This window comes from Hirundo rustica, chromosome 1, assembly GCF_015227805.2.
Source record: "Hirundo rustica isolate bHirRus1 chromosome 1, bHirRus1.pri.v3, whole genome shotgun sequence".
NCBI lineage: Eukaryota > Metazoa > Chordata > Aves > Passeriformes > Hirundinidae > Hirundo > Hirundo rustica.
Genome location: NC_053450.1, coordinates 71,552,480 through 71,572,398, shown reverse-complemented (window position 1 = coordinate 71,572,398; position 19,919 = coordinate 71,552,480). Strand labels below are relative to the sequence as shown.

The window sequence follows — 19,919 nt, the reverse complement described above, 5'->3', positions numbered from 1 at the left end:
CAGCAAACATTAAAAAAGCTTTGCAAAATCAAAATTGTAAATATTCAGGAGAAAATATAAAAGTGCATACTATGCAGAGCATAATGCATGAAAAATTTTGGTTATGAGGATCCAGATATTTTAGTTTGTTGAATGGAAACTGATGTTGTTCAAAATACTTTTTTTTTTTTGTTTGTTTTTTGGAAAAAAGATAAAAATGGTCAGGCTAAAAATAAAATAAAGAAAAAGAAAAGCTCATTTCATTTTGAAACAAATATTAAAAAGTCGGCATTTCTGTTAGTGGATGACTCTCTTTGGCAGGCTAGTTCAAATCCCCGGTCTGATTGTTTCCAAAACTCAAATATTTGAAAATTCCTTGGTTCTTGAAAACATTTAATTTTAACCCAGTTTCAGTTACTCATACAATGACTAAGAGAATATTACCTTACCCATATTTTCATCTGAAATTATGAATTGTCTAGTTGCCGAGATGATTCAAACTATAACACAATCTCATGAATTCACTAACCATGTGATCACCATATTCTGCAGGATGTTGGAAGATATTTGCCTGCTTTCAACAAGGGGGATTGTGAGAGTATGGCATATATAAACCAAAAACTTTCCAGTGCTTTGGAGAGCTTTGTGGGAGCTTTGCAGAATGCCAGCAGTAACAGCTGTGAATGCCAGCTAATGTTGGGGAACATCCAGAGACGACTGCAAATGTAAAGCCTTTCACATTTTGATAAAACAAAAGAAGGATGATGGTTCTTCATCATTGGTGATGTTATTCTGTGCATATGTCTGTGTTTTAAATTAAGTGATTACAGGATAAATACTGACTTTTAAAATTTTGTTCATTTAACTTAAAACTGACTGAGTGGATAAAATGTACAAGCTATTTAAGTTATTTACAATAACTGAATATTTCTAAAAATCCTTACATTTTTTGCTGAGCAGTTGCAGCAGATCTTGCTGCTCCACCAGCTAAATCCTTTGGATCACAACTAAGAAAATTTTCAATTTCCTTTGACTTCAGTTAAGTAAAAATGTTGATATCCAAATTTATTTGTAGCTGTTTTGATATGGCTTTTCCTCTCAATGGCTGAATATATTTTTGTGAAATATTAAGCATTCAGATCAGTTCAGCAGTTCAGAGAAAACACACTACGGTGATTGTAAATTGATGGGATTGAACTCCAGACAACTTCTGACAGTTGTTATTTGCATGGGAAAAACCATTAGATTTTAAGTAAAGCTGCTACTACAGAGTATTTCAAATTTGCGATCAGCTAGAAGTAGACATTGTTAAAATTGTTGCTCTACTGCTTTGGCTGTTGGATTGTTTTCATAACAGGCTTGAGTGTTGTCTGTGAATTACGGTAATAATACAGAAGAACTTGAACCTAGATGCTGCTCCTAAATACCATGGGCTCATATCCAGTTTTGAAGAGAAAATCATATCTAATATGTATTCTAAGTAATATTCTTTATTACTTAAAATATAATTAGATAGACTTTTTTCATTCTGGACTGCAGTGAATTATATCTCCAGGTTTTAAAAATGAATATTCAGTAAGAAACAAAGAAGTGAGATATTGCTAGACCTGTCCTCCATAAGCTACTCTTTGCTAGGGCCCTTAGTCCATATGGGAATCCATCTCTACATTCATATATATGTGGATATATACATGTGTATCTATCTCTACATGTACAGTCTCGTTTAGGCATGAAATGTGATGACCACTGCACCATATAAATACAGCATGAGGTTTGTGGAGGTGTTGACTGCATGCACAGGATGTGCATACAGAGCATAATGGGACCCTGTTGCCTCTCTTAGTTCTGTTTCACCACCCATGTTAGTCTTTATAGAGTGAAATGCCAATGACTTGGTTCTGATGACTTGTGAAACTGAAGCTATTGTTCCAGGGTGACTGAAAAATTGGAGCTACAATTGTCGGAAAATCCAGCGGCAGCTTTCCTCAGCAATTTTAACCTCGTGAATGGTGGGTTCCAGTTTTCTTCATTTTTTCTCTAAGTTACTCTAGTGTAATTTTGTAAGACAATAACTGTTTTTTTGTTCTTTCAAATTCAAAGGGACACCATTTATGGAGACTATTGACTTAAGCCAATATTTTCATACACAGTGAATTGAATGGAAAGGATACAATCTTTAGGAAATTTAATTAATCAAATTTGTGCTCTTGGTACTATCTTCTTTCTCTTCCAGATATGAAAGTCAAAGATTTTGTTCAGAATATTACTCAGTTGAGGCTGGAAATTGGTTCTTCTGTCAATATTTCTGAAGAAAGTGTCAATAGCCTCTTGGAAGCCAGTGTCTCTCATTCAGAGGTAAAAGATCAAAAAGAGGTGTCAAATTAGTCGACCAACCTATTAGCATGATGTGCTAGATGAAGGAAAATAAGCCACATTGTTTGTGAGGAATCTTATATTTTCACTTACCACTTCCATGTGTAACACTCTGGGAGTTTTAGGACTTTAAAGTAATAATGTGATGCATTAAGAGATCAATTTATAGTAGCACTATTCCTCTGGTCTGAATGGCACTGCTTCATTACTTCCAGCAGTGTTTTACCCTCTTGTACTGACACAGAATTCGAGCTTTTCTGTCTTAGTATTGTAGAAAAGATGAGGGTTTCTGGAGATACCATTTTGTACCTTACCACCTCTGCTCCTTATGGTATGGAATAGTCTTATGTAGTATTTTTAAAATTCCTTTGTGTGTTCATCACTGCTCTTACATTATCTTACCACTGTCTTGCTTTACTTTCACTTTGAGTTGTTGACTCTTGAGTATTGTAAGTTTTCTGAGGGATTCTGAGAGAATCAGTGTCACCAATTGCTTTTTCCTGTGATCCCAGTGATCAGCTGAAATAATGAGAAATGCTAGCTATTAGGTTCTCTCTGTTGCAAATGTCTGTTCAGGAGCTGAGGGTACGGTTGGCGTAAATTCATCGGCTCAGTCAAGCAGCCACTGGGTGTCAGTGATGCTCCACTTGCAGAAAACATCGCAAGCTCTGTTTGTGAAAAGTGCAGCATTAAAAGGCAGCTCAGACCGTCATAACTACTTATAGATGATTTGTTCTTCTGCTTCTGTGGCAGTGTGAATGCCTTTATTGTTAGCTTGTTATTGTGATACCACTAAATGGTAATGAGAGAAGTCATCTGAAAGCAATTCTGTTAAATGGGATTCAGTGCACCTTTGATCCTTTGGAATAATACTACTAATTGGCTGAATTGTCAAATTACTTTCCATCCTTACTTTTTGCCAGTCATATGTAGGGCTTAGATATATACACACATGTCTCACATTTGCATAACTGTACAGAATTTTTTGTTTGCTTAGTGCTTAAATCCTCCCCGAGTCCAACTGGAGCATTAAAAGTCTCTGTCTCTTACTGATTATGAGAGCTGCACAAGTACTTTTTGGAGCTGTATTTTAGGCACATCCATTATGTTTATTGTCCATACAGCCACTGTGTGATAACCTAATGATAGCTATAGGGACATAGTAGCCTTACATTTTGGTGATTATATGCTCTACTGTGCTTGCCTCTGGAACAGTAAGGGTAAGTGTGGGAACTTTTTGTGCTTATTGTACTTACCCATAATTTCTGTCACAATGTTATGTGTTGGCCATGCATGTGATGAAGTGATCTGAAATCACCTAAGACCTGTAGCCTGAAGACTGTAAGCGTTCATTTACTAAATATAAGAGTTTGGATTAACTCTGGTACTCAGAAAGCTGCAAGAAAAGTTCAGAGGAACTTAACCTAGGGGATAAAACATAGAATGTGATAAAACTGTACTGAAATAGTGATATTAGTGTGAGGCAAATTTGAAATAAATTTCAAATTGCATCACAGTCAAATTTCTTCCCCAGCAAGAAGTCCAAATCAGTTTCATCTTAAGCTGGTTGCAGAATTATGTTCATATTCTGTTCCTTGAATGCACACATAAAAAGTGATTCTTTAAATATATAGAAAACCTTGTGGAATCACAAAGGCAAGATTCTGTTCCAGAATAAAACTTGCCATTATCCAAGATGATTTTATTATAGTCTTGCCCAAGGTCTACTTAGGCATTTGTCCCTTCAGCTGCTATTAAATAGTACTTTAAAGCAGTGTTTAACTGAGAAATGTGAGCTGGCTCAGAGTAGATGTTGTGTCATATAGGCATCCCCAAATGCTCAATTTTTGTGTCCTTTGAAAGAAGGAAGGACCATACTGTTTGATGTTAGTGAATCACACACCTAGATGTTGATCTTCAGGTGTTTCTGCAGCAGAGGTGTATATCTGCTGGAAGGAACATGCTCAGCATCGTAAATATGCCTGCTTATGGCATGAATGCTCAAGAGTGAATGATTGAACAGTGAAAAATGAAAGCAAATCCTTGTAAGAAATATACTTCATCTTTTTATATGTACAAGGAGTACAAAGTAAGAACATAGCAATCTGATATAAAGCTGTATGGTTTATTATTTCAGGTCTGTTGGTGCCTGCAAATTGTCATGTTACTGTGACACAAATTTTTACTTCATTGGCAATAAAAAAAGGTGATGCATTTCAGGGAGAAAAAAATTTAATACACATATGTTGTGATAGGTTCTTTACAGTGCCTTTGTGGTAGCTTTAACTGGAAGATGTGATGAAGAAGTCCTTAGCCTGCTGCTAAAGCTGCCTGAAAACAACAGAACTTCCCTGGTAGTGGAAGAACTATGTTCTTTACCAGCACTTGACTTGTATACCATGTCTGTATTGATTATACAAAATTTGAACGTACGTCACATCATTTACAAGGTAAGATGGTTTTATTTGAAGGTAGTATGAAACATACAGGTAGATAGATTAATAATTCTGTTATTTCTTCAGATGTTCTTTCTCCATGAAAGCAAACAGTGGACAAATGGCATTTTTTGTCTTTGTTTGCCTCCCCAAAATATAACAGTTGAAGAATGAGGCTAATAGATGCTTCCTCAGGAAAATTATCATCAAGGAGTTAATTATGAAAGCTTTGCAGAAAACACAGGAGGTTGAAGATATAGTTTTAATAATCCTTAGCAGAAGTTCATGCAATTAGTCACTTCATTATTTGTAAGAGTGGGAGACTGATCTGACAACATTTAACTAAAACCACCATAGGAGCTCACATCACAAGAATGAATAAAACTATTTTCCAGGAAGAATTCCTAGTACTGTGGATGCAACTGTCTGTAGTACAACTGTGTTAACTGTACAACTGTAGATAATCTGGAATCTAGTATGGGTATTCAGTGAGATAATGGTTTTATCTGTAAGAGCAGAATTATTGAATAGGATAGTTAGAAGATACTTAGTTCAGTTCTTTTGGGGGCAGCTGATTGACAGAACATAAAATGTAAGCATGAATAGCTGAAATACAAGATTGTGAGGAAGAAAGTTTGTTCTAAAGCAATAGGGGTCTAGTTGTATTCTGGATGCTGCATGCTCAGTTAAGCAGGTTAGACAGAGAATTTTAAAAACAAGAAAATTTCCCACAATAGGTAAAGATACCAGAGGGAAAAGAAAGAAGTTCGCTTTCTGAATTATCTGCAAACCTAGAAGGGAAAGAAAAAATAGAAGAAAACAATCCAGTGCTTATTCTGATGAGTGTTTCTACTGAACTCTATAGAAACCTAATCAAGTCCTAGCAAAGAGTAAAAAATGTTGTCAGCTCATCCTAAATTATAGTGGAAGTTCTGCTACTATTTTAGCCAAATAAGATTTTTTTTTAATGGGTGTCGTTCAAATTTTGGTTTGTTGTTGTTGTTTGGTGTTTGTTTGTTTGTTTGCTACTTATTACCTGGTGAAGGCTGAGAAGAAAATCAAGCACAGACATTATAGTAGGAGGACAAAGGTGGATAAAATAGATAATCAGAGGAAGAACTGAAACTATATAATGAGATTATAGTGGTTTTATTATTTTGCATAGACAGGTAACAATGAATCGGTTTGTATTATCGTATCATCTAACTAATCCCCAAAAGCAAAAGGAGCAGAGAGAAAATCCATAATGATGAATTTGCATGGTGGAAATAGCAAAGAGCCAATTGAACTTAGGTCAAGTAGGTAATAAAATGCACACAATCATTTTGGGCATGAAAAATACAAAGGCAGGAAAGTTAGTTATTTAGGGGTCATATTAAGCAATAAAAGTGGTTTCTAGATTTAATTTAACTTACAAATTATTTTTAAAATACAAAATTATTGCATTGAACATTTTTAAAGAGGTGAAGGAAAAGTTTCCATTTACACTGAATTCTAAAAGATAGAATGTCACAGATTCCGTTAGCATCTTGGGTTGCAAAGCTCTCTTCAGCTTCGTGGGTGTAAACATGTTCTCTAAATATTAATTTATGATTTTTCATAAGCCAGACCTAACATTATATTACAGAGAACTTCTCTTCAGCTTAATCTGAGAGTAACTGGGGAATGATGTCGAAAGGAGTTTTGTTAAACATGGTTTGTAGGAACATTGTATAATCAGTTTTAGAAAAAGACTGAATAATTTTGAGTGTTTTGTTAAAAGGTTAACATTTCTTTCTAACTGTAATTTTCTGCTGTGTTTTATTTCCTTCTTTTCCAAGGTCCAGATACCACCTGAGATAAGCAATGTACTAAATATGCTTCTGGATGTGGTTTCTAGTATCAGTTCACTTCTCAATAAAGTCCATCATGTCATGGAAAAGCTTCCAGTGTTCCTCCAAGGAATTCAAGATATTGGTGTGCTTGACATCTCTGCATTGCAGCAGGTATGCATAGGATTTCACTATGCAAAATGAATTCCCTTGGTGAGTTGATTAGGTTGGGATATGTGCTTAGTAAGGAGACACACTAATAGAAATGATTTCCTAGAAAGTTGTGACTGCAGAGAAGAGTCTATAAAGCCTAGGAAGATTCAATTGGTCTCTTTCAAGCAGTCTGGTAATACTAAGACTATTGATGTGTTTCTTTCTGTAATTTCTTTTTTTTTTGTTAATGTATGATATCCTAGTCTAAGTTACTTCAATGTTTGTCAGCTGACTAACATTACTATCTATTATCTGTGACTTGGAGATAGCTGGCCAGACCTTTTCTGCTAAGTGTTTCTTGCTTTTCCTTTGGTTTATTTTATTTTTTTTTAAGAGCAGATTATTATTTTGTTGACAAGAAATAGCTTTCCTTTCTTTTAATAATATGAATTCAAGACAGCCTATGCTTTTCTTGTATCTGCCATGTGTTTCTGTTCATGTCACCTAAGGGGTTTGCGTGATAGTTCCACCTGACATTTAAAAAAAAAAAAAGTGGCATGAGGTATGAGTGAGGTTATTTTATTTTGTCCCTGCCTTTAAGAGCAGTTGCTGTATGCACATCTACACAGCCAGCACAGTGATGGATCTAGTGTTAAATTAATCATCTGAAAGATTTCTGTCTCTAAGTAGGTTCCAACTCCATAGGAAGACCTGCTGATCCCCATGGCATTACCTTTTGGGTTTGCTGTCCTTTGTGGAAAACTGAGGATTGAATCTGGTTTAAAATCGCAAACCTCTAAAAGATCCTGCAGTGGTAAACGGTGTGGTTTATTGCTAAAGTACAGAGTAAACGCTGTCCTAATTGTTATTTTCCTTAGTGTTATGTTTTTCAAGATCTAATCTGTGTGATAGAGACATGTTGAAAAATGCAGTTCTGGTGCACCTATCAGTTTTGGGTTTGAGCCTCTCTTTTTGGCGTAGCTGTTTGGCTGCCACAATGAATGGTGACTTTCACCAGACACTTGTTTTTTCTGCTTTCCTGAAAATAGCTCTGTTTGTGTCAGACTTTCCTTCCAGCAAATGAAATATTATTTTTGGACTAAAATACCAAAGTTCCTTATTTGATAGGAGAACTTCTCAAAAGGTGCTGTTTTAAAAAGTTTGCAAAGGAACAAGTGGAACAGCAGAGGGCCATCTGCTCACAGTTTTAAGCTTTGCTCAGTGTCCACCCCTATTATCTCGTAATATACTATAGAGTTAACCCTGGAATTTTTGTTCTTTTTTAGTTCTAACCTTTTTTGATCACTTTTTTGACACAGTCTTTATTTTCTAATATTTTCATAAATCCCTTTTTCTTGTGAAATTGCTGGGGCCTTTTGGTCACCTAATAATTTGTGGAAGATTAAAATTATCAATGCCTATTTCTTTAATTAATAAAATATAGTTTTGATTTCAAGGGCTCTTCTGTCTCCATAACTTTTTTTTTTTTTTTTTTTTTTTTTTTTTTTTTAAGTTTTGAAGACTAGTGAAAGTGTAAGTGTTCTTTATTTTTTTCCATGTTTAGGTTGATTTTTTTTTTTTTATACTTCCCAATACGTTCTAATTCTTGATTATTTTTTGCTTCTTTTCTAAGGTGGCCGAACTTGTGCTGTTGAATAAGTGCTCCACTGAAGTGCATATGTTGCTTATATACTTCCCTCCTTAAATGTGTTCTGTTTCCAGAAGAGTACATCCTTCTGGATTTTTGTTTTCATGATTACCAAGAGCAAAGTCGTTCAGTGACACTGAAATATTATCAGATAAATAATGTAAATATTTTTAGGGTAAAATATGTGGACCTTTGTCAGAAGGACATTGAAGTTGATTAAAAAATATACTTCTATAATGGAAGCGGTAATAAAGTAATTGTCAACTGTGCACATGGATTTCTGTGTGAAAGGAAAAATTAAAAGGAAGAAATAACTTTAAAATATCTGTAACATGGGAAGTTGAATTGAAAAGGTACACATATTGTAATAGAAGATGACATAAAAACTCATTATCTACCCATCAGCAGTAACTGGAACATGGTGCCAGATTCTACTGTTAAAAACACTGAGTGAATTCTCCCTGAGAAAAACACTTCTGATTTCAATCATGATTTTTGCTTGTGCTTTGCTGTTTGAAACTATTCACTTAAGTTTTCATTCCTAATTTTTTGAATGCTTGTCACTCGTCAATAGATAAGCTGCAGGGGACTTCCTGAGTTGCTGAATGCAGTTAATTGTGAGAGGCAGCCTCACTCTGTAATCCTTCCATTAACCTGAACAAATTCTCTGTTGAACCCATCATTGCAGAACAACCTGTTGAGGTGTTAAATGAATAAACTTCTGACTTAGGTTTATTAGAGGCTACTATGTTGACTCTTGCATCAAAATTTTTCTGTAGCATTTTTAAGTTCTCTGGTTTGCCCAGAAGTTTGTGGAAGGCCAATCACATTCCTTCTCTGTTTTGCTAGGTTGAAATGACTTATTTTAGTATTTGTTTTTTTGCTTTATTTATTTTTTTTTTCTTTTAGATCAGGCTCTCTGTTGCTTACCATCATTTATGCATGCTAGTTTAAGGCTAATCCTGCATGTTTGTAAGAAGAAATGTGTACAGTGTTTGAGAGGAATTACAGCTGATGACTCTTGCAGCCTTCTCATTCTTGTCTATACCTACTAAAATGACTTTCCTAAACTTGCATTCAACTTTTTCATAAACAGCACACAGTTTTGTCTCTTAGATGATTGAGGATGAGTGATATACTGAGGTGACCTCCATTTCATAGCAACATCTCATGATTTCAGTTGATAAATAAGATTTTGCACTGCTTATCTGTCTATTCAGTTTTATTTGAATTAGGTATTTGGTGTTTTGCCATATTGCATTCTGATTTTTTTCTCCTGCAATGCCTTCTGGTATTAAATGATAGGCAGATTTAGGCAATTTGTTTCTTTCTGGGCTCACATGACTAACACTAATAACTTCTCTGTAATCCTGTGCTTTCTTTCCTGCTAACAGGCTCCCTGCAATATCTTCTTAATGTCATTTTTTACCCACCACTATTAATCAGCAATTGGATGAATGATGATTAATATTTTCTAGAGCAAGAACATTAATTGGTTGAGAGTGCTCACCTAAATTTGAGTCTACGTGTGTCTTTTTTTGTGGATAAAGGAATTGCCCTCCCACATAAATATGTTGTGTTGGTCAGGAATGATAACTTGGGAAGCATTAAATTTTACTTCTCAAATATGTTTTGTCTTTAATGTTGTCCTCTTTAAAATTTACTGTATATCTTGCCCTAACGAACATCAGAAACAGATATCCATTATTTTCTGGATCATTCAACTACTCAGTCTTGAGTATATATGTTTTTTTTCTATGTTTCAAATAATGCTATCTAAATTTGATAGGCTTCTGAAAAACTGTTTAATCAAATCAGCAATTTTGCTATTATCCCCCTGATTCTGTCAATTTCAGGACAAAAAAGTCTTTGTTCTGTTTATGGTTGTTGGTGTTGTGTGTTTTGGTTTTTTTTTTTTTTTTTTTTTTTTTTTTTTTTTTTTTTTTTTTTTTTTTTTTTTTTTTTTTTTTTTTCCCAAGAACCAGGAATATCTGTTTCTCTGAATTTGCTTCCTTTAGCCCTTTGGTTTCATCAAATTTTGAATTATCTTCAAGCTCCTTGTAGTTTTCCAGGAAAATTGCATTATTTTTCTCTTTCTTTCTCTCTACTGTAAGGATCCAGAATGTATTTCTGATTTATGTGCAAGCTGTAGCCCAGTATGACTTTTAAGTTTCTTTTTCTGAGTAGCTGTTATTTCGATTCCATGTGAATTTGTTTTTATTCATAACATTTTTTAGGCATACAGAAGCTCCTATGCTATGAGGTTTCTGCTTCCGCTTGAAAATCCAGTTCCAGATAACCTTTTAATCTTCCATACCAGCCTTCCTCTTCCATGAATTTGTTACATTGACTTGCTTGACTGATTAGTTTGTAAGAGGCTGGTTGTTTGGATTCATCAGTCTTGATTACAGCCCTAGTTTATACAGTTTAAATTAGACCAAATAGATCAAGGATAATTTTTTTTGTGAGATCCATGCTATATATTTCTCATATTTATCAAAGCCAAATTTTAAGAAGCATATCTTTTTGAGTCAGTGGATATTTAGTTGAAAGACAATAAGTAGATTCAGCCTGTTAGTGGCAGCTTACCACATAAATATTCATTATTTGAATTTCAAGTTATTTTGATTGGAACTGGAATTAATTAGCACATTTGTGCTCTTTGACTGAAAAAAAAGCCTCATTTATCCTTCTGGTGCAAATAGTCACTAATAAAGATTCATAACCAATTTTATATAGCATTGTGCATAAATAAAGTTGATTTCTCCAGTGAAGTCCATGCCAGCAGATTCATTCAAGGGCTGTGGATGATTGTATTATGAAATATGGGTATTATTTGTTTACTTTGCTCTATGCTAAAACTGTATGCTAAAAGTAAGTTTTTGGGAGCAGCTAACACTGAGTTTTAAATGACACTTACTAATATTCCTTCAGGATTACTAAAGAAGCACCTGGCACTTCAATAACTGCATTGATCAGGATAAACTGTTTCTTACAGCACAATTTCCAAACTGTCTGTGATTATGTCTTTATGTAAAGTGCTGTATTACTTTGAAAATTGATTCTTCTGTTTAAAAAAATTCCAACTAAAAAATGATAATTTTTTTCAGTGCCGAATGTGTGTGTTTGATGTATCGCAGAGTTTTTTCCTACTTGGCAGTTGTGGATTATTCAAATGATGTCTGATAGTCTACTTATGCCTTTCTTGACAAGCATCTGCAACAGTAATGAGTATCAGGAGAGCCAGGGCACTCTTCAGTTGTACCACAGCAGTGCGATGCCTTGCAGTTGTGTCCTCTTAGATCTGTGCACCTGTACATCCTTCCATGAGATATCACTCACAATCGAGCCCATTATTTGAAAAGTGGAGCTGCACAGAGGATGAGACTATCGTTGTTCTTTCTTTTTGAATGTGACGAATGATGGTGCTTAAGCCATAAAAGCAAGTCAGATTGCTCTCTCTCCTCATTAGAAGTATGCTGTTCATGAACAAACAGCAATAATAAATGCTGGTATGACTCAATATGTGCAAAAACTGTAAGCACATCTAAGAAGTTCAAAGATGTACTTGCAAAATAGGCTTTTAGGGCATGTGCACCTGATTTTTTTTTTTTTTTTATTTTATTATTATTTTAATTAGCAACTGTCTTCACTGTAAATGTTCAAAGCAAAATGGCTTTGGTTGTTTCTGCCGCCTTTGTGGCACAGGAATAACCTACCAGAAGAGAACGTTTTGTGAAAACTGGCATTGGAATCAGCATATTTGTAGTCCAGTTGTCTTGATAGTTTCATTCCTTTTCTGCCTAACTTCTACACAGTATTTTTCATGTTTCAGTGAAGTACATTATGCTACTGTCTTTTATTGAGCATCCTGACAATTAAAACTACATTACCTTTCTCATAATAGTAGTGATCGGAAGAACAGAAATGAGCGCAGCAGGCCTTCATCCTAATAGGCTGTTTCAAAAGCCTAATTTTGTCAATCTCCCTAGACGTCAATATTGACAGAACAGCAGGGTTTCTCCTTGAAGCTACTTAAAGCAACTTCGATTCATCTGTATTTTTGTTCATTTGTTCTAGTTTTTGCAAGGTGGGCAGTTCAGAAGTTCAGCTGTTGGATCCCTGGAGTCTGCAATCAAGGCAGTGTGTAAAGAAGAATCTTCATTTTTCAGCAATGCAAACCTGTTCATAGACATGCCCAGAATCATGGGACTTTTGGAGGACAATATGGCAAAATATGGCATTCCTGAAGACTCAAGTAAGAAAGAATATCTATGACATGTTGCAGTATGAATTCAGAGTTAAGAGAAGTTTTTCCCCACTTTGATGGAAACGTTTACATACTCACTGACATCTCAGTTGACATTGTCATTTTGAGCACGAAGTGTTGATCAATTAAAGTTAAGCAGCTATGAGATAATTGTGGGTGAGAAAGAAGAGGTTCTGTTTGTTTTTTTTTTTTACCCTATCTTTGAAAATAATAAATAAGAGTATTCCTGTCTTTGAAACATTTTTATTAACATTTTTAAAGCACTTGGTGTTAAAAATGTATCTTTGAGATACAAGATTGAGAATTTATTGCTGCTTGCTTTTCTTTGGTGAACACAAAGCTGTGGAATTCTTGAGCAATAAAATATGCAAACCTTCCAGATAGAATGAATTTTTAAATGGTTGGTATTCCAATTCTCTTTGTCAAGTGCTCAGAAAAATCCCATAGCTCTCATATAGTTTCACCTTTGCTCCCTTTCCTTAATGCACATTTGACTTAACCCTGATTAATTTTAATATTGTTAATAACCTTATTAGTGCCTCAGATGGCCCTGTGCAAGAGAAGAGTACAATGATAGAGTGTCACTAGGGAAGCCTCTGTCATCTGTTGGTTTCTACAGGCAGAAATTTTTCCTGGCTGGGCTGGGACCCTTGGGAGGGAGCCAGAGCTCTGCTTTGGCCTTCTCACTTATATCTGTGGGATGTAGTGGTAAGCAGGCAGATCTGCTTTTCTTTTCTCTTGGAAGAATGAAGTCAGCTGGATGGCGGATTAGACAGACTGTTTGGAACTTAGTCTCTTTAAAAGCTGTTTAGGCCAGAAGTGCTGTTTCTTGAATTTTTTTTTTTTTTTTTTTTTTTTTTTTTTTGGTCACAACCCTGCTGTGCTGGGAGAACTTCTTACTATGGAACTCTGAAATATTTAAGGCATCAGCTAGTTCCAATGTTTCCATGAGTGACTTAATACTCTTGCCCATATTTTAGAAATTTGTATATGGGGCAATGGAAAATGAAAATTAAAAAAAAAAAAAAAAAAAAAAAAAAATTGAAGCCACAGAAACTCGATTCATACTGCTTCACAGTGATTAACTTGTATGTATTTTGTGTATACCAAACACTTTCTAATGAATTTCTGAAGATCACAGCAAACCCAGATTAGCAAGTCTTCTGTATCCTTAGTTTACTGACATTTCTGACTGGCCAACTTGTAGCCTCTTAATTCTTTGCTATTGTTTAGCAAGGATTGTATTTAGTAATGATTGTTTCATTCAAGAAGCCAAAAATTTGGGCAAAGAACTGGTCTTTCTTAATGAAACATTTCTGACACTCCTTTCTTTAACTTTTGTTGGGAGTTTAAATGATTTTGGCCTAATTTTCCATTATGTAGAAAGATTTGTCTTCCTTGAGGATTTAATGACATTATTTAGTATTCCTTCAGAGCACTAGAAATGGCATATTTTGAAAGCACTTGTAATAAATAATAAAACCACCTAAAAACATGAGTTGGGCATAAAAATCTAAATATTTCTTGAAGGAACTCATTGCCTTTACATGAGTACAAATACAGTGGGATATCTTGAAAACTGTTCCTTAGATTCTAGTTCTGAAGGTCATACACTCTAACACATTAGGAGCCCCATGTGATGTGCGAATATTTTTTTTTTTTTTAATTAAGGAATGGAAAAGACAATAGATTAGATTTTTAAAATCAAGTTAAGTGTTACAGCAAATTTTTGCCTGTCTTTTTGGTTGGTTCTTTTAAGATTATGCAAAAAGAAAAGTTCTGTATTTGTGAAGGATTTTGTATATTCCTACTTCTTTTTTTATACAGGAATCCAAAGCTACAGAACAATGGAGGTTGTGGAAGGATTTTTGGTTTTTTTTCTTCTTAAGCGACTCTTCCCTCTGAATTCACTTTTGTGGGCAGAGGTTTTACGTATGTCTGTCTGCTCTAAAATGCACTAATGTAACCCTTAGGATAGCTGAGGTTCACAGGCTGCTTTTCAGAAATGTGAGGAACTCTTTAGATTTTTTTTTTTTTTACCTATTCAGTGTTTAGAGTTCTGCGTCCTCAACTCTATCATAGATTGTGTTTAAACAATTTCTATAGGGGTCTGTATTGATGACTTAGTGGCAGTTAGATGGTGGTGTTACCAAAACACTGGTAACAGTCTTTGGCATGGTGCTGTGGCAGACTCTTAAGACTCAAGCTTTTATTTGAATAAAAAAATAAAATAATCTCACCTGTGTTGTGTGTCTTAAATGTAAATCTGTCTTTCTTTTTGCAGCTCCTTTTTGCTTGAAGCTTTACCAGGAGATTTTGCAGGCTCCTAATGGGGCTTTGCTATGGACTTTCCTGAAACCTTTATTACATGGGAAGATACTGTACAATTCAAACATCAACATGATTGACCTGGTGATGGAGAAGGTGACTATCAAAAAATGCTGCTATTTCTGTGTATTGATTTTGTCTTTGTAATTCTTTTTAAAGGTCCACTTCTTGCAGGGTAGGCAGAAGCAATTGGATAATTGCCTTTCAGAAAAATAGATCCAACCTGCCCCCTGAGATCTCACCTGTTTCCTCCTTTAAACATAGTGCTTCTCTTAACTTTTATCCTACTTGTTACAGTGGTTCAAACTCAATGTGAAAAGCAGAATTTTGCTCAGAGTCCTTTAAACCATGTGTAGAAAGATTGAAAAAAAACATTAGCAGAAGTGTCATGTGAATCATGCTGAATTGAGGTGTAGGGTGCACTTATTCTAGGGAAGATTTTGCCTTGAACATTTTCTTATCATGGGAACTGTAATGGGGCAGCATAGAGACCTGTGGGAAGGGATGCCCCCAGGGAAGAAAAGCCATTTCTAAGGGAGTCACTGAGCTGAATTTAAAAAAAAAAAAAAATAAATATATATATATATATATATATATATATATATATAGTTGATCCTTGTTGATCCTTACTGGTTGTTTGTAACACCAGTAGTTGAGCGACCAGTTGTAACTGAGGTGCTCTATGTGTGGATGCTGATGATGGTATTCAAGAGTTTTACTATCTCTGCAGTTCTGCTATGGTTGGGGTTCTGTCTTGAGTGTGGCTATTGACAACGACATGCCTAACTTAGAGGTACTTCTTTAAGAGAAGGGTTTATGACTTGTTTTAGATTTATTTGCAAATTTTGCATTGATCTTCTAAATATATGACTTTTACTCTGCAATATTAGTTGTTGCAAGAATGGAAATTTGGAAAAAAATAATTGCTGCTTGTAAGTGGTACACAAAAAGATCATAATAACTTAAAATGTGATGGTAACTATGTTATCTGTTAATTGAAAACTTTGTGGTATTCTGATTTGGGTTCTAAAAAAAAGTAAAAAGCAAAGCAAAAAACCCCACTGTAGACAGAAGATACTATGTAGCTTTATAGTTTCTGTTCTGAACTGGAAAAAAGAATTGAGTGATTTAATATTTTGCAGTTAAATAACTTAATTTGGGGAACATCAGTTATCGCTCTGGAGGACAGCATAATTAATTTAAATTTTTTAGTAGAAAAAGCTGTTCTTGATGTTTCTAGATAGAAATTCTATAAAGAATGAGTTGTAAGAAATGATAAATATCTTTTTGAACTTATATTCTATGTTACAATGACATTTAGAATATAACACTCTAAAACATTTCCACATTATTTTGCCAATTAATATGCCAAACCTCCATTCTTAAAAACATCTGTAGGAAAGATGAATAGCTTTACATACAGTGTATTCACCCACAGACCTTTTAGTGAAATCTGGACTGAGTAATACAGTTCAGAAAGAAGTTGGCTTGTGGGTTGGTTTTTTGCGTTTGTTGGTTGATTAGTTGTTTTTGGGGGTGGGGTTTAGTGTTCTGGAACAATACAAAGATTCTGGTAGAAACTCTTATTCTGCTTGTATACTCTCAGGCTCACAAAAGTTCCATCAGCTTATTCAGAAGTCTCTGTAAATACACTCTTGCCCTTTTTCCCGGACTTGTAAATCTAACAAGGAATTATGAATGGGTATCTGTTTATGTGTAAATATTAAAGTAGTGGGAATTTTTCTTATTCTTATTACAGGAATCTCTCAGCTATTGCTTAAACACAAAGTTTAAATGTAAAATATTGTCCCCAGTGTCCCAAATATTGCTGCTAAACCCCAACCCTGTAGCCCTTACTGTAGCCTGATTTCTTACTGAAATTAGAACAGTTCTAGTTTCCTTTAGACTGCATGGCCACGTCATCTATTTGCTAGAGGAAAAAAGTAGCAGATTGCAGCTTTGAAGAATGCTGATGTTTGTATACTCCGACATATTCTCTAAGTTTTCCACATGAACTATTAAATATAGTACTTGACCATTCTTTGATAAGTGGTGAGGCTGCTGGTTTTGAGTTTCAGAAAAGGCAAAAGTTCTACTGTGTGGAGTGATGGTGGTGACAGTCACAGAAACAGGCTGTGGTGATGACTGAGGGTAAAACAGTTCAGTGACAACTGGAATCCAGGAGTCCAAAGGCCACATGCAATGTCTTTGATCTTTATTTTCAAAACTAAGATTTTTTGCCACTGATGAACTGATCTTATGGAAGTCTTTCTTATTTCAGAAGGTTTTCAGAGTTGATCTTATACTCAGCAATCACTTGAAGAATTTTCTGCTATTTCCAAAAACTTTGGGGTCAGATTTGCCAGGACTTTGCTGCTATAATTTGTCCACTTTCTTTTTGGGTTATATGAATTCCTAGTATTTTTTGTGCTTGTGGTGAGTTCTGCATCAACTACTTCTTCCTCTCTTGCTTGCTCTTCCACTTCAGACTGTGGCACCTTCTATTTTAATATTCTATGTTTTTATCTCTCAGCTGAAATTATTTCTATTCTCTATTTACTACTACTCTTTATTGTAATTTATTCTTAGTATAAAAATTTAAAACTTACTTAGATTTCAGAATTATTAGTCTGAAGTTCTCTGGTTCCCCTAGCATCTTTATAAATAGATTTGCATTTGTTATTTTTCACTTCCCTCATAACAAACGAATTTTAGTCAGGAGGTTACTCTACAGTGAGTAGTTCAGCTATTTAATCCTCGAGTACTTTTGAAATTCTTGGCTGAACATAGTATTTTCCTGGAAGCTACTTATTGTTCATTTTGTTAAGTTGTATGACTTTTTTACTGCTGCTTTGATTAGAGACAGATTCTCCAAAGTGTTCTGCATGGGGAAGGCTTCTGACACAGGAACTTCCAAAATGCCTATAGTCACGAATGCAAAAGCAAAACCACTTTTGAACTAATTTGTGTGTGTGTATATATGGTCTTCCTCAAATCTCTTTTGATAGGCAGTAGGTATTTCTTCAGTTTCCTTTATGCTGCCTTAGACACTATACCTTCTTACACAACTTACGGCTTTGCTGCTTTTAATTTCATTCAAATAAGTGCCTACATTATAGAAAGTTCATATTTTCCAAAAATTCATGCTGCTGCAGTAATTTTTTTTTTTTTTTTTTTTTTTTTTTTGTATAAGGAGGTGAATACAGACATGTTACAGTTACTGTAGCGCTTTGAAAACAATTTCAGTGCAAAAATTATTCCTTTGTGCTGTTCAGAATCAAGTTAACAAGCACTAAGCTCTACTGAGAGCAGATCTTAGAAGCTGCTTGGTATAATAATTTCTAGAGGTGTCTGTAAGTTTGATCTCCTTGTTCTCTGGTGTGACCTGTGGTTGCTCTGTCCTGGGGAGAAGGCAATCTCCCAGAGTGCCTGTTTGCCGCCCGTGCAGACTTCCTGGTCTCCTTCATCTTGTCACCATCGTGCCTGGTCTGGGGGTTTCAATCCGTGAGGTTTCTCTGTTACTTCTTATCAGAAGACCTTAGTCTACCTGACAGAAGATTTAGTTTAACATTTGGGATCACTTTCTCTTTAATCCTAATGAATGAACACTCTTTAAAGTGGAATAGGGATTCTGATAGAAGTTAAATACATTATGTTTTTCAGGGAAACAAAATTACTTGCAAGGTCTCTTTAGGGCATTCTGTGCTACAAAGAGGAAGAAAGAGCCGCCAGAAATTGTTTTCTCATGGTGTGCTAAGAGTGGGATTTTGAAAAAGGCACTTAAAATAATATGACAGAAATTGTATACTTTCAACACGAATTATTGCAAAAAGTGTGGTCCCAAATTGGAGTTTACAACTCACTGCAGACACTCTTTTCTGCAAAATGTCACAATTTTTATCATAACAGCTATGCTGGATTGTTCTTAAATACACTTCTGTGACTGATAACACCAATTTAAACAAAAAGATACTGCAATATTTTCTAGTCTTGAGTATACTTGTGATCTGTTTAAAACAGGCTGGTAAAAAATTGCTGGTTGTTTTTGCTAAGAGAGAAATTGTAACCTCTGTTTGACTGGGACAGAAAATATTTTGCTTTACTTAAGACTTTCACTGTGAGAGTATTTTGAAACAGATTGATTGATCAGTTATATTTATTGTCCAAACTGTGCTTCCAAATTTTAGTTTTATTATGTACTCAGTCAAACTAGTTTGAATAAAAGACCCACAGCTGAGAGGCTTTCTTTTGAATATGTCATAACTGTATTTCTTTTTTTCTGTCTTTCTCAAGCACCCCCATGATATTCTCTGTGAAAGAGATACTGTAAAATAAAGAAGTCTTTATGATACGTCAGGTGGGAAACATACAGAGCACAGGAAAACTTTGATTTGCTTGGTATCGAAAAAAAACTACTTTTAATTTCTTAGATTAAAAAGAAAAAAAGAAAACATGGATATTCTTACTGCCATCAAAATGGAATAGAAAGGAGTTGCAGAAAATCTAAAGCCATGCCAAGTTTTGTTTTTTGTTTCTTAAGATTTACCGTGCACACGTTTCACTTCATTTCTTTCCATGTTTGGTTTTTTTTTCCCAGGCTAATTTTACTTTTGGTTTTGTGGAAAACCTGAAGACTTATTCTGAGACATGGCTTAGGATGTCTGAGGTTTTCAAAACCAGTGGAAATGTTCTCACAGTCTCACGACTGCAGGTTGGTGAACTGTGGGAGACCTTTCTATTTTCCAGCTTTTTGCGGTTTGATCTAGACAGTATTTCTATACATGCAAAACCACCCATATATCTGACTTCAGATTTAAAAGAGCTGAAAAAGAGGCAGATGAGCTTTAGGTTATGAACCTACAGACTGATGCTGAGAAACTTCTGCCATGATAATACTTAAAAGTATTGTTGCCTCACTATCG

At 34.9% G+C, this 19,919-nt stretch overlaps 1 protein-coding gene across 1 annotated transcript in view; it reads left to right on the top strand.

Annotated features, from left to right (window-relative positions):
* The window catches only part of ABCA13 (ATP binding cassette subfamily A member 13), a 159,638-nt gene that overhangs the window by 21,039 nt on the left and 118,680 nt on the right, over positions 1–19,919 (top strand). The window contains exons 9-16 of the mRNA XM_040054983.1: positions 532–704; positions 1,912–1,988; positions 2,213–2,334; positions 4,608–4,802; positions 6,608–6,772; positions 12,480–12,657; positions 14,954–15,093; positions 19,595–19,708. Coding sequence (XP_039910917.1) covers positions 532–704; positions 1,912–1,988; positions 2,213–2,334; positions 4,608–4,802; positions 6,608–6,772; positions 12,480–12,657; positions 14,954–15,093; positions 19,595–19,708 — 1,164 coding nt within the window. The remainder of the gene's footprint in view (positions 1–531; positions 705–1,911; positions 1,989–2,212; positions 2,335–4,607; positions 4,803–6,607; positions 6,773–12,479; positions 12,658–14,953; positions 15,094–19,594; positions 19,709–19,919) is intronic.